This window comes from Epinephelus lanceolatus, chromosome 13 (genome assembly GCF_041903045.1).
Source record: "Epinephelus lanceolatus isolate andai-2023 chromosome 13, ASM4190304v1, whole genome shotgun sequence".
Classification (NCBI taxonomy): Eukaryota; Metazoa; Chordata; class Actinopteri; order Perciformes; family Serranidae; genus Epinephelus; species Epinephelus lanceolatus.
Genome location: NC_135746.1, coordinates 20,699,752 through 20,713,534, shown reverse-complemented (window position 1 = coordinate 20,713,534; position 13,783 = coordinate 20,699,752). Strand labels below are relative to the sequence as shown.

The window sequence follows — 13,783 nt, the reverse complement described above, 5'->3', positions numbered from 1 at the left end:
TTTACAGATTGCATCTCTGCCAACACATCTCTGGATGCATGCGAGCTTGACGGCAAGTTATGGAGGCAGCAGAGATACTACAGTCTGAAATAAAGTTTTCCTCTCCTCCTTCCCTTCCATCCATCTCGCTTCCTCTCTCATTCTCCCTCCTTTTTCCCCCGTCTCCCCCTATCTGTACATCCATCTCCCTCCTCTCTCCCCTCTCCCTCTCTCCCTCTCTGTCTCTCTCTGGTGCGCGTTCACAACACTAACCTTGGCTCGACGTCAGAGCCTGTGCAGCAGTGCAGTATAATGGGAGCGTAAGCAACCCAGAGCGCCTCATAGGGGGCTGTATATCGCTGCTGTATCCTCTGCTTGGCGCTCTCTAGCCCCTCTCCAACCCCTCTCCAGCACCTTACCTTTACCAGCCCATGCTCGGGCTCCCCCCTCCCCACTGGATCCGTACCCTTCGACATGGATGTCCCGCCGTCCCTCGACCCGGAGGATTGTTGTTTCTTGGCGCAGTGAAGGAGGAGAAGGAGAAAGGGGAAGGGGAAGGAATCATGCCGGGACTGCTAATGGATTTAGGGAAAGCGCAAGTGACCATGCCGTGATCTTGCGCATCCAGGGCCGCCGTCACCCTGCCTTGCCCAACGAGCGTAGAAGAATTACGGGGGAATCGAACCCGCGCACCGGGGGGATTAAACCACTGTGCATTTTTTTAAAAACAACATGAAGATTACCTCCCATCATCTGATGATAAGCAGTCTCGTTTTCAGGTCCAACCTCAGGCTGATCCCGCTTCTGCTGCTGTTTCTTGGTTACTCTCGCGGGATGCCACACGTTTTAAGATTTGGTAAGAACCTTGTTTGTTTGTTTGTAGCACGGTATCATCTGTAACGCTGTGTGATCGCGCGAGCTGCCTGTTGTGGGATGTGGATAGTGAATGAATGAAATCACGGCATGCAAACGCAAAATGTATGGAGACATTTTTTTGTTCTAGTGGAGAGTTGGCACAACAATCTGACCTAACAATCACATTTCTTAACGAATACCTCGCAGTTTATAACCTCATAATGTTCTGCAACACTATTTCAAAGCCGTTTCTAGGTGTGCATCACACCCCGGAGGATGCATAGTGTTTTCCACGCGCCTTGAAATCAGTGTTACAGTAACTTTGAAAGCAAATCCACTGTAAGAGCAGCAGCACTCCTATGCAACAGTTCACGGGTATGAACAGCTGATGAAACTCATTTCCTCTCCGGCATCCTCACGCACTCGTGCACCTCCACCTCCACGGCCCTTTAAACTGCTGACACCCCAACATGTCCTCTGCAGTAGATGTTTACATGTAGACGTTACACCCCGGGTGCGGATCAATCATTCTGATCTGTCACAAGGGCCGATCGATGCACGCGGCAGTACTTTTCATCCTTAATCCCACTCAGCTGCTATCCAATGTTTATAACCTCATTGGCATCGATACATCTAATAGTTCCGGTGCTCTGTGGCGATTGGCTGAGTCACGTTGGAAGCCACAGAAATGTATGCACAGAAAAATCATCTCTCATACTGATAAATGCGTCTTATTAGTCTTAACATTGATTACCCTCCTCTCTTTAAGAACTATAGCCCCATAATATCGCCTGGCGGAGGAATATTGCCTAATTAATGTTGATTATCACAATAGTTCTTCAACAGTTGCCACTACGGCGCATTGTTGCCGATTCATAACTTCAAAAGTGTCCTATTACCGCCTGTATTCCTGCTCTGAAATCATTAAAGCCCGGCCTCTTGAGGTTTGGCTGCTTAATTAGATCCGTCTCAGGATGGAGATTGGGACGGGGATGGCTGTGTTTTTATTCTGCCGCTTTCTGTTGAATGTAGGCTACATACAGAGAGCATCTTGGAGTGACAGGGGAGGCCCCCCCTGACAGCGGATGTCATCAAGTGTTGACAACACATCCTTACAATCCCCAATTCCCCCGAGGGTCCTGTTTAAGAGTCAGGCCGCGTCCGCAAGAGCCGCCGCTATGGCAACGGGATGTGCTTGTCTTCCTGCTGCATCCTCAGCCTCCGATGAGCGATTTCCCGTCTCGCACGTTGTCTGACAGTCGCCGGGCGTTTATTCAGTAATCCTAAGGGGGGAGACGACAAAGTCCCCTGCATAATAGCATTTGACGCGAAAGTTTCTAAGCCGGCATATAATGACTAAATTCCTGGGAGAATTGCAACAGTTGCAGGGGGGGGGTAATTGATAAGATATTTCTTACACCTTGGAGGAAATTTTGGTGGTAATTTGATCATGTCAAATAGTGTAAGATTAGATTTGGAGTTGCCTGCCTTGCTGTGGCTCATGCCCAATATGTCGTCTAGCTGACACTCTGGATCTGCAAGGCATCCGGCATCAGTGGCACGACAAACACAACCACACGAGATAAGAGGTGATTCATGTCACTGAGATCTTTTGCTCTGAGGTGAAGCTCGTGCTTGATTTTGCGGGTGTTCTGGTGGCCATGATGCGGCCCGGGCTGAGAGGCGGGTCGCTGTCCGTGGTGCTGAACGAGCGGCCAAACAAGCCGGCTGCTTCAGGACCACGGCCAGAGACACAGGCACCGCGGCCTGCTGCCTGTTGCTCAACAAACCGCTTGTGATTTTTTAATAGACTTCTGTAAAAGCTTTAGTCTGTGGGTTTTTGTACAGCATTATCTCTCAGTCAAGTAGCAGCCGCTTCTCATCTCTCCCTTGTAAGATGGCTCCATTTCCCGTAGTGTAAGTCATTCTCTTTAGAAGAAGAGGATATGCTTATCTGTCTTCTGTGTTTTCTTGTAAAGGAGCTGAGTTTCCAAAAAGGGAAAGATAGATGACGATAGACTTGTGTGTGGGTGATTTTATCACCAAGAAAGTAAATGTATGTCAGTGTGCGCAAGTGCGTGAGAGAAGAGAAAAACAAAAAAAAAAACAAAAAAAAAAAAACTTGAGAGACAACGGGAGCCCCACTGGCCCCTTTTCCCCGAGCATTTCCTGTCCTGCAGGATGTGCTTGCTCAGCAGATCATCCCAGCTGCTCCTGCAGGAGGCTGGCTAAATGAGGAGGTCAGCTCCCCTGGGTCCGTCTGTTCCCTTCCTGCCCCAAGTTCCATTCTGCCCAGACAGAAGGCTCACATTGTACAACCACTGTTCTCCTGTCAGGCTGAGACCTTTACACACACACACATACACACTTTAACACCAAAGCATAGTCAGCTCTTTGTATTCACAGCATCGGGCCTTACCGTGCAGAGCGACAAGTGTCAGAGAGAAAAAAAACAGCAAACAAGAAGTGTTCTGGCTACCAGCTGCAGGCAAATATGCTGAGCTAATTTCGACACAGACATGAATTATTGTGTTGGGTGTTCCTCATTTATAAATGTTACAGGTAATTAATTTACTTTGATACTGAAGCCGGCTCGGTGCAGCCCTTACAAGGTGTAATAAGACACGCTTGAGATAAGATTCTCCATTTATAACAAGTTTATGTTTGCCTTTTGGGAGTGATGAAGGAGACTTTGAGCTACTGATGCTGCCAAGGGTCTCCTGGAACAAAATGCCTTTTTTTTTTTTTTTTTCCTTTCAATTGCCACTTTGGATTTCTCTCCACGTCCACCCGTACAATGTAAGCTACAGAAGAACTGTGAAATGTCCACTTAAAATGAAATGTAACAGCTTCGGTGTGCGGCATGAGAAGCTGAACTTGGTTTTGAACTAAGGTTGGCTTACATAATTTCTCTCCCCTCAGTTGTCAGAGACGACCTGTTAGAATTCAGTGAGGTGGAAATTCAGGCTTGTGTTAAAGTCCGTGTGTATCAGCTAACTTAAAAGCGAGAATGAAAGCAGCTCATTTTGTTTTATTCCACAGAAACAGCGCTATCTATATGTGCATGATCTTATTTGCTCAGTCACACCAGCAATGAGTCATCACATCTGCCATTCCATCAAAGCTAAATGAGTTTACAGATTTACAGACATCTGTCTAATTCATTAAACGCCTCAGGAAACAGTTAAACAGAGGGAGAAACCCAACAATGAAAACAGAGACAGTGCTTTAATTCTGATGACCAGGGTCGGTCTGCGGCTGTGAGGTTGAGTGATAACATTATCGCCGCCATCTTCGAACCACATTGGCAGACGCAGCATGTCCCTGGGCTGTCAACTGCTGCTGAAAGCATTGTTGACTCAGAGATGCTCATTTTGTTTGTTTATTTCCTGGTTATGTTTATATTTTCCCAAAACAGATATGTCTGGGAATATTTATGACTAAAACACAACATTGTTTTTCATTTTGGAAAGGAAATCAAGTCATTTTTTTTCTCTCCGTCCTCTGGCAAAAGACGCTATCCCCTCTGGTGAAAGCTATGTTTATCTAACTATTTCCACAGTGCTGTGGCAGGATAAAGGTCCTTTATTGCATTTCTTATATTTAACACTCTTTTTCATTCCCTCAGCTGTGTTGTGGTGGCGAAATTACAAGGTTGTCAAGAACAAGCAAGGGCAGAGGGAACAAACTCAAGGGGAGTTTGTTGTTAATTGACTTTATTTGCTTTTGCTTTTTTCCGCCAGCCCCGAATTATCAGCACGGAGTTTAGTTTGGGATTGCAGGAATTAAGGATAACACCCTGCGCCCTGGCCCACTGCCAGCACATTCACAGCAAACACATTTAAATAGGCACAAAGCTGCTTAAAATATTCATGTGTCACTTGGCCGCGCCGTAGCTTATAGAAATATGAAACTATCTCCTCTCTACTGGCAAATGATTTCCACGGTTTAAAAATACCCACCGTGGGTTTCAAGAACAAAAAAAAAAGAGGGAGATCTGCCGCACATTAGCATGCGGCACCACACATGGGCTTGAAGCGGGGAACCATCGAGATGGATTTCTTAAACATGTTTACATTCCTGAGACTTTGAAGGTCTTGCTGTCATGCCTCAGCTACAAAAGGCTCAATGGTGATTAATTCAGGGTACAGATTTCTTGGCATTTTGAAATGGAAAATATCTGTGAGGTATGAAATTAGTTTTCTTGTTGTGCTTAGCATTTAGTCCATTTTTTGAGATTTACCATTGGAAAAAAGATTATTTGCACCAAGGAGGCTTTAGATGATTGACCTTGTTTGCTTGGTAACCACTTCTAGCACAACCGCCGCCGCTGACACGTTGTCTATTTTTAAAAATCAGCCCTATATTCCTTGCGAAAGATTTAGCTTCTTATTATTATTCACAGCCTATCACTCCTTGTCATTGTCACTCAGGCATTTTTCCCTGCGTATTAGAAGGGTTAGGGGTTATATGTGCAATTGTTCTGAGAGACTGTCCCTGGAGAAGGGCCCCTGCAGCATGTCTCACCGCCTGGTTGTCAGGCTCCAAGCTGACTGAAGGTCAGATCTAAAAACGCTCGCAAGGAATTATTTTTTCTCATCGTTTTAACACGTGCGGTGCTGTCCTTCTCACAATCCCAGCGAGGGACATGGAAGGAAATTTGAAGTCAATGAGAGGTGTAAGAAAAACAAGTGTGTTTGTTAAGAGAGGAAAAAAAAGAGAGGAAGAGGAGGGAGGGGGGGGAGTCTGTGTAAAGTGTGAGCGAGAACAGAAAAACAGTGAGTGTTGAGGCCAGCAGATACAAAGTAAAGATAGATTAGTTTGCCTCTGAGCAGTCCACTCTCAGCCCACTCTCAGTTGTGCTCTTTTATTACTGTTTTCTGATGGCTTCTGTGAGGAGAGACAGAAAGGACTGGAGAGTGTGTTGTGGAAATATAGTGGGAGGCCAGGAGTCATGTACTGCGGCTCTGTATAAATGTCAGCAGTATAGCGTTAGGGAAGCGCGACTACAGATATGCATTAAAACAGCCTTTGTAGCTAACTACCGGCTCCTCGGGGAACTAAACCAAAAAAAGTATTTTTATTAGGATCTCATACATTTATTGTCTTATTACATAGTTGGCTGTCTTCACTTCCAGTAGACTGCAAAGTGGTGGGAATCAATAAAAATCAATATGTTTGTATTGCTAAGAGGAGCAATGAAAAAAAGGGAAGAAACTGGCAGAGTAGCAGGGAACCAGTGCCAAGTCTTGGATAGCCCCCCCCCCGTGTATCCATCACAGGTTACCATCTGTGAGAATGCAAACATGTAAACCAGAAGAAGAACTAATATGTACTATAAAAAGGACGTGTGGCGTTAGATTAATATTGCATGTAACTGTGAATTAATGACGACTTTAGGGACTTCTGTGGCCCTATGTGGTTTTGACACAGACATCATCACATCGCTACCACACGTTTGACTCATTCAGGTGCACTCTGTAATTTACTCTGTGTGATATCCGCTTTGAACTGCCTGCGCTCAAAGTGGTGTGATATATATATATATCTCTTACTGCAATATTGCGCCATGCTCTGCGTCATGTGTGGGAGTAACGTGAACTTCAGTGCAGCTCAACTGTTGTAATTAACTATTAAGTGTTTGCATAATGGAGGGAAACAAACATGGCTTGTCGGTGGTGATAGTGCTGATTGGAGCCAGGGTAAATGTTTACTGTGTGTTTGCCTTGATTATTAATACACGCACGAGGTCATTTGTTGGATGTGTTGGTTTCTAGAAAGCTCATATGTGACATTTGATCCATGCAATGATGTGTACATTTAAAGGTCTTGATGTGTAGTGTAAACAGACACAGTTTGGTGTGAGCTCACAGACCCTGTAAAGGCATGTGGAGGCACATACACCGTAAATGAAAGCACTAATGTCCGAACTACACGGGATTCAGAATTCAATCGATTACAAGAAAGAACCTCCCGCGTTGGGCTATGATGTGAGGCGCCGATCAGGTTAGGATGTGGTGATTCACCTTCATCTCCAGCCAGCTGAATAAAGGAGTAAGAGGGGGAGGAGGAGGAGGAGGAAGAGGAGGAGGAGGGCGAGCAACTGACTGAAAGAGAGAAAGCAAGAACTCCCATTGACAGCACAGCCGGTCGGATGTATGAACATTTCTCTGTGTGAACCAAGGACAGAGGGGGAAATGGGCTCTGTGGGAGGACGTATTGAGGCAGGCTTACCTAAAATCATGTTCTTTGAATTAGCATGACACTCCATTGTCCACGATCCACCAGGGCTATGCAAAACGTCTCCCCCTGCCACGTTGAATTTCATTTTTCCGTCCCTCCTTTTTCCTCCCGCTCGCAGGAATTTTAAGTGTTTGTGTAGCTTTCTCTAAATTGCTCTTCCAATTTCTGTTTTCAAAGGTGTTTGAGTGAGGAAAGGTGAGAGGAGAGGGAAGGGAAGAAAACATTCGTGTCAGCTAATGGAAATGGGCCAGAGATGAGCACAGAAAGCCTTTAGTTGAGGAATTAAAACAATCTAATTTTGGTAAACAAGCTGTAATGCTAATCTAACTACATTAGCTGGCTGCATTAGCCTCAGTCGGGGTTCTGTCGTTAAGTCGCCCACGCTCCGAACGACGCACTTTCCTATTTGTTTAATATGACCCTTATCTGCACACACAGCTTTATGGGAGACTTGGATTGATTTCTCATCTTCCACAATCTGTTTTAAGATTTCAAGGAGACATAATGAAGCCAATCACCTGTTTCCCTCGTGCAGCTCCCAGTAAGATATACCCACACCCGGCCGCTGCTTTTTGAACATGACAAAAGACACTAAATTTCCTGCCCAGCAGGGTGTGAATGAATGTGAGAAATTGTGAAATAAAACAGCAGACTGCAGATCAGAGGGAAGATTAGAACAGGACTCTTGATTTCTCACCAGCCTCACCTCTACTGTCTTTCTTACATTCATCCTCAATAGATCTTCTCCTATTTATGGCGGTTAAAAATGAGCAAGCATATTTGAGGAACTTTGGTAAGCCTCTGGCTATTCTCCTCTGTAAAGTCAGTGCGCAGGTCTCTTTCATTTCTTCCTCTCCCTGCTACTGTGCCAGTCGCCCGAGTGTGTTTGTAGAACAAGCGAGAAAAATCGACACACCTTCACAGCGAAGTGGAGCATATTGACTTGTACCTGTAGCTCTGATTATCAGCTAGCTTGTGTACGGCGGTGGCTGATGGGAGGCTGATGAACCCAAAGCAAGAGCTGACATTTTCCTGCCCTGTGGCTGAAGGAGAGGAGGGGGAGGATGCAGGTGTCCGTTCAGGTCTAATGGGCCATCCATTCAGTCGTTTAATTGAGTGTCTTTTATCTGCCTCCAGTGACCTCTTTTATTCTCCATTTCTCCCTCTTCGTTTCCTTCGCTCATCTGTTTTTTTTTTTTATACCATGCCCCACCCCTCCTCCCTTTCTCCTTCTCTCTCTCTTTCTCTCTCTCTCTGTCTCCAAACTCTCCTCCTTTCGGTCGTCTGACAGCACACTCCGCCATCTGCGTATGTCCTACAGCTTACTCTGACTTTAGACATCACGGCCGTCACCTGTTGTTTTCTAAACACATCTGACGGGCTGCGAAGGAGGTGAACTTTCGGCATCCGCTCAATATACAGAATTCAAGCCAAAAAGAGTCCATTTTCTCTCTCCTTTTTTCATCCATTTTTCTCCCTTTGTCCTCCGCTGCCCTTCTCTCCGTGTCGTCTTTGTCTCCCTTTGGCTCTCAGCTTGTCTCCTGGTCCTTCCCCTCTACTTTGTTCTTTTCACTATCATCAGGCCTCGCTTCCTCTCTTCCCCTGGTCTCAGTGTCCTTGCGCACAAAGGCACGAATCCTCACATGACATCCACATTCCAAACCTCTATTTCCTATTGTACCTTTTGAATTTCAAAGCAGAAGAATACCTTTTTCAGTCTCAGGTTTCTATTGAACTTCCCCCCCAATCCTGGAATAGAGCGCTGTGCTGTAGCTTTTATCACCTTGACTTACTTTATATACACAATACTCATTTGTCTCAAGGCTTAAAACCAGACCTTAGATTCTCTCCTCTGTGGCATCCATATTCTTTTCATGACAGAAATGGCTGTGATGAGACATATGGATCTAGAACTCTAGTTTATATTCACTTGAAAGTACCAGCAACAACTCTAAGTGCTACTGCCCGATTATATTTTACTATATATGTTTATGGGAGATCGAAGTCAGCGTTTACCACCTTCTGTGTCATTACCTATCTGCAAATAATAACCACCTACTGTGGAAGTATCTCTAAATTTATGAAGATTAAAAATTATTATAATCAGATTACTGAAATCCTGTAAAACGTCCTTTTCTCTCCCTCCGTGTCTCGCTCCGTCACCCTACAAAAACTCAAGCCGAGAGCATTAAAGAGCCGGCTCCTGAATTAATTCTTGACCTTTGGCTCCGACGGAAGATAACATCTGCCCTTCTACAAGAAAGGAAGTCTAATTTTACAGCCATTTTGTTCAAAATTACAATGGAAAGAGTGTAATACAGGGCCATTTTGATGAGCAGGAGAACAGCGAGAATGAGAATGAGAGCGGTGAAAGGGAGCACAGAGGACCATGGAGTCTCGTGTAATTTGCTGCGACCTAATTACAACATTATAAATTGAACTTCGTTTTAGCTCTGTTACATGGTCGGCTGTGCATGATACATGTGAAATGCACGGTAGTGATGTTATGTTTATCCTCCTGTCATTAGCGGCCATAACTGAGTTTCAGAAATTCGATAGTGCTGTTGAAGCATATAGGCTGGTTAAAAACTGTCACTACAGAGAGTTAAGGCAGACTGATAGGCTTCTTACTTTACAGTTAGTGTTTCTAATTATATGATGTGCATTGAGTCAGACTGGTGCAATTAACATTTCAAGTTCCACAGCAAGCCTGTTTTAATGTGTTATGTGTCAGTTGTTAGGTGGTTCGTTGCTCGTCAGATAGGCTTTTAAAAGATAAATATACAGCTTAAATTTGAAAGAGCATATTGATTGTAAGGAACAAAACATTTACTGGGAACAAATCATCTCCAGTTTAGGGTTGTGGGGTACCCATAGAACCCATTTTCATTTCGATATCCAACCACTGCTAACCACTGCACGGTGGTGCTGTGAGGGAGCAATTGTCAACCCATGGTGGGGGTTTGGAACTCCAGGGCGGGGGAGCCCTTTTCTCCGGGTACTCCAGTTAGCTTAATTGGTGACTCTAAATTGGCCATAGGTGTGAATGATTGTCTGTCTCTATTGCTGTGTCTCAAATCACATACTTCCGTTAGTACACTTCCATGTAGTATACTATGTGCACTATACTTATTGGCGTAGTGCGTAAATTTAGACAGGGTAGTGTTGTCTCAAACCAAACACATTGTGCACTCACCAGAAATGATGACCGCAACTTAGCTAGTTAGCAAACTAGCATCAGCATTCAAATTATCATTTGCGGTACCAAATCATTACAGACTGCTAAATTAACCAATAAACATACTGCTGGCTTATACCTGACAACAGTATAGTGGTGCTTAGTGCAAAAAAACACATGTATTTTATTTCATGGTCACACAGTCCTTGGTTGTCATTTCCAGTTTGAAAAGTGGTCCCTCCTGTTCTGCTACGTAGCCAAGATGGCGACCATTGAGGGCGAGAAGTGTCCATAGTTCCACACTCAACTTCTTGACCGTTTTGAGTACACCATCCGGGTACTCATAGTTAGGGCTGTCAACGAATATTCTAAATTCGAATTTAAATTCGAATTTGAAAAAAAAATGGACCTTCGAATGTGAAAATTGATATTCGATTGTGGAGAAAAAAAAAACACCACCGCAGCTGTCCTCTTTGTGAGTGGGAGGTGGGAGCGGCCACGGAGCTGCGCGGCGTGGCGCAGCCGGTGTGGATGACATAATCGGTTAACATGGGCACCGAAAGGAAAGTGGCTTCACTTCGAGGCGCTTCGAGGCTATTCGCAGCGCTTCCGCGGGCGGTTTATGTTGAAATAAAAATACCTACAAGTAGTTATGTTTCCTTGTATTAATACATACAGAAGTATATTTCCTTGTCTTAGTTTGCTCTCTTGTGGACATAATGTGAAAAAAAAAATTTGAATGGTTCGAACCTATGAGTTATTTTTAGAACGAATATTCGAACGTCATTTTTGAGCAATTTTGACAGCCCTACTCATAGTGCACTGCATTTTTCCATACTTCTCAGTGAGAACGTACTTATGCACTCAAAATATTAAGTGTAAGTGCAGAAGTATGCAATTTGAGACACAGCATATGTGTCAGCCCTGTGATAGTCTGGTGACCTGTCCAGGGTGTACCCCGCCTCTTGTCCAATGTCAGCTGTGATAGGCTACAGCCCCCCACAACCCCTAACAGCGTAAGCGGTTACGGCAAATGAATGAATGAATATCTTGTGGTTAGAGTTCAAGGGACCCCTTTGAAAATGGCTGTGCCAGTTGCTCCCTCGCCAAAATTTACTATCTATATCGACATTAGAGCATTATCTAACCCCCTTCCTGACAAGCTACGCTGACATAGTTAGTACCAATGGATGCCTTAGGTTGTCTAGTTCAGTGATTCCCAGACTTCCTTAAGGGACCCTTTTTCTATTATTGAGTAAACTGACGACCCCTAACTAAGTGATATATTTTATGGATATTTAATATTTTATTCAGTGCATAAAGAGAATAGCACAGAGCAGCTGATGAACTGTACAATACACCCAAATAGTGAATTCAGTAACTGCAGGAAATTTATGTAAAATGAGCAATTTCGATTTACTTTGAGCAGATTATGAGTTTTCCTGACATTAGTAGGACATTTTAATACAGTTCTCTGTTTTTATTATATATTTTTTAAATGTTACCAGTCATATGTTCTTAATAGACCTCTTTTTTTGACAAAGCCAGTGTTTTCTTCTGACCCTTTGCCTTTGTTCTATGAGCACTTTGGTTAGTTTGACTGAATACTTTTCTAATGCAGCACAAGGCCATTTAGCAGAGAATGAAGGATCTGTGAATACTGCTTGTCTTCAGGCCTTCACCATGCCAATATCCTCTGAGATTTTTAATGAGTTAATATCTTGAATAATGATCTAAACATTAGAAGATAACAATTTTATCTTGGAAATAAGTGAAATACTGAGATATTAGCCTGATAAGACCATCCTGATGTCGTGACCTCAACATTCTGGATCAGTCTGGACTCGTTGCTGACCCGAACACTTTCCAGGAATCCAGTCAGGGCCAATCAGGGATCTGCACCATAGTTGACAACGTAATCAGCCAATCAGGGACAGCATTGTAGTCGATGACGTAAAATGCAGGCCGCAGCTTACAGAACCGTAATGGTAAGTGCTAACTCTAACGTAGCAGAGTGAACGCAGCAGTAATTAAAGGTATTGCTGAAATAGAGTCAATAACAACAATCAAACAAGAACAAGAGAACGCACTCACAGAGGAAAAGACGGGATTTGGCAAAAGGTTTATTCATCAACTGGCTCTGGTAGTGATGAAAAAGATGTTAGCTGTTTTTTTGTTCTGCTGACTGGCTGAAGGAGTTTGTCTTTCAGGGCAAGTACTCCCACCCACTGGAAGTGTTCGGGGCAGCGCCGAGTCCAGACTGATACAGAGAGCGAAACAGAATGCTAAGCTCACATCTTGGGATGGTCGTACCAGGCTACTGAGACATAGGCCTACTGTATACTTTTTCAAAAAGGTTAGAATCAAGAAGGCCTTGTGACCCCCAGGTTGGGAACCAGTCATCTAGTTTCACAAGATACCAGTACTTTCCTAGTACCTAGTTTAAACAATGAGCATGCCACAGCCAATTAAAGACAATTATATCAGCACATGGGAAGGAAAAAACGAACTTTGGGTACTCATGCATGGAGCAGAAACAAATGCACTTGGATTAAGTCAAAAAGCCTTTATTCCAAAAACATGGCTGCTTACATTAAAACACCAACCAATTTCGAACCTAAGGTCTTGATCAAGGTGCAGAAGACGCAGCTATATCAGCCTCTAACAAGTGTGTGAGAGTCTCTTGGCATACTTGCCATGAGGCAGTTGGAAACCCTGCTGCTATACTTTGAGAGAGTTTGTTTTAAGACTCCAAGATTACTGTTAGTCAAGTTCTCATCTATATTTATTTTGGTGAGCGATACAGCTTGAGGGTTGGAGTATCCAGGGACGCTTGAGACACTCAGTCCACCCTGCCTCGTACTTCTCAGCTGCAGTGCCATAAATGAATAATAATGACTTTTTTTTTTTTTCTCCACAATGGGGGAAAAGTGAAAGCAAACCAGAGACGCACATGCACAGTCACAACGTTCTCGAGGCTGGACTCCCGCCTCTCTTTGCCTGCAGTGGATAATTAGCATCTCTCACACGTGCTTAGGCTTGATTAAAACTCAGTTTACAGTGAGCAGTGCTGTGAGGTCGCCATCTGTCACCTGCCGAGGCCACCATGAGACGTACTCTAGTCAGTGGGAGTGAAGGAGGCAGTGTGTGTGTGTGTGTGTGTGTGTGGTTGTGGATGTATGCGTGTGGCCGTTTGATAAAGGAGAGAAAAATATGGAGCATGGAAAGAAAAATGGCAGAGACGGGTGAGGCATGAAGCATCAGGAAGCATTCTGTTCAATAACTGGTTCCCCTCGCTCCCCATGGCCTGTATATTAGAGCCAAATCACATATTTTCTGTGTTGGCAGGAAAAAAGCTCCTGACTGCAGTTTTGGGATTTGTGTTATTTACTTGAACTTTATAACCTTGTGACGGCAGTTTTGGGAATACGCGTGTTTATACTTGGAAGTCAGATATGAAGTGTGAGAGCTCTAAGGCTCATAAAACCCACAGTGTGTGAAAGTCACTGTATTTTTCCCAAAATGCGC

At 44.2% G+C, this 13,783-nt stretch overlaps 1 protein-coding gene across 3 annotated transcripts in view; it reads left to right on the top strand.

Moving 5' to 3' along the window:
* The first annotated feature begins 248 nt into the window (after positions 1-248).
* The window catches only part of LOC117270700 (glutamate receptor ionotropic, kainate 2-like), a 93,284-nt gene continuing 79,749 nt past the window's right edge, over positions 249-13,783 (top strand). For 2 of the 3 annotated variants that reach the window (XM_033648448.2, XM_033648447.2), the window contains exon 1: positions 251-835. In XM_033648448.2, coding sequence (XP_033504339.2) covers positions 712-835 — 124 coding nt within the window. In that variant the 5' untranslated portion in view covers positions 251-711. Of the gene's footprint in view, positions 836-13,783 lie in introns of all 3 variants that reach the window. The other variant, XM_078173862.1, reaches the window with a different exon arrangement.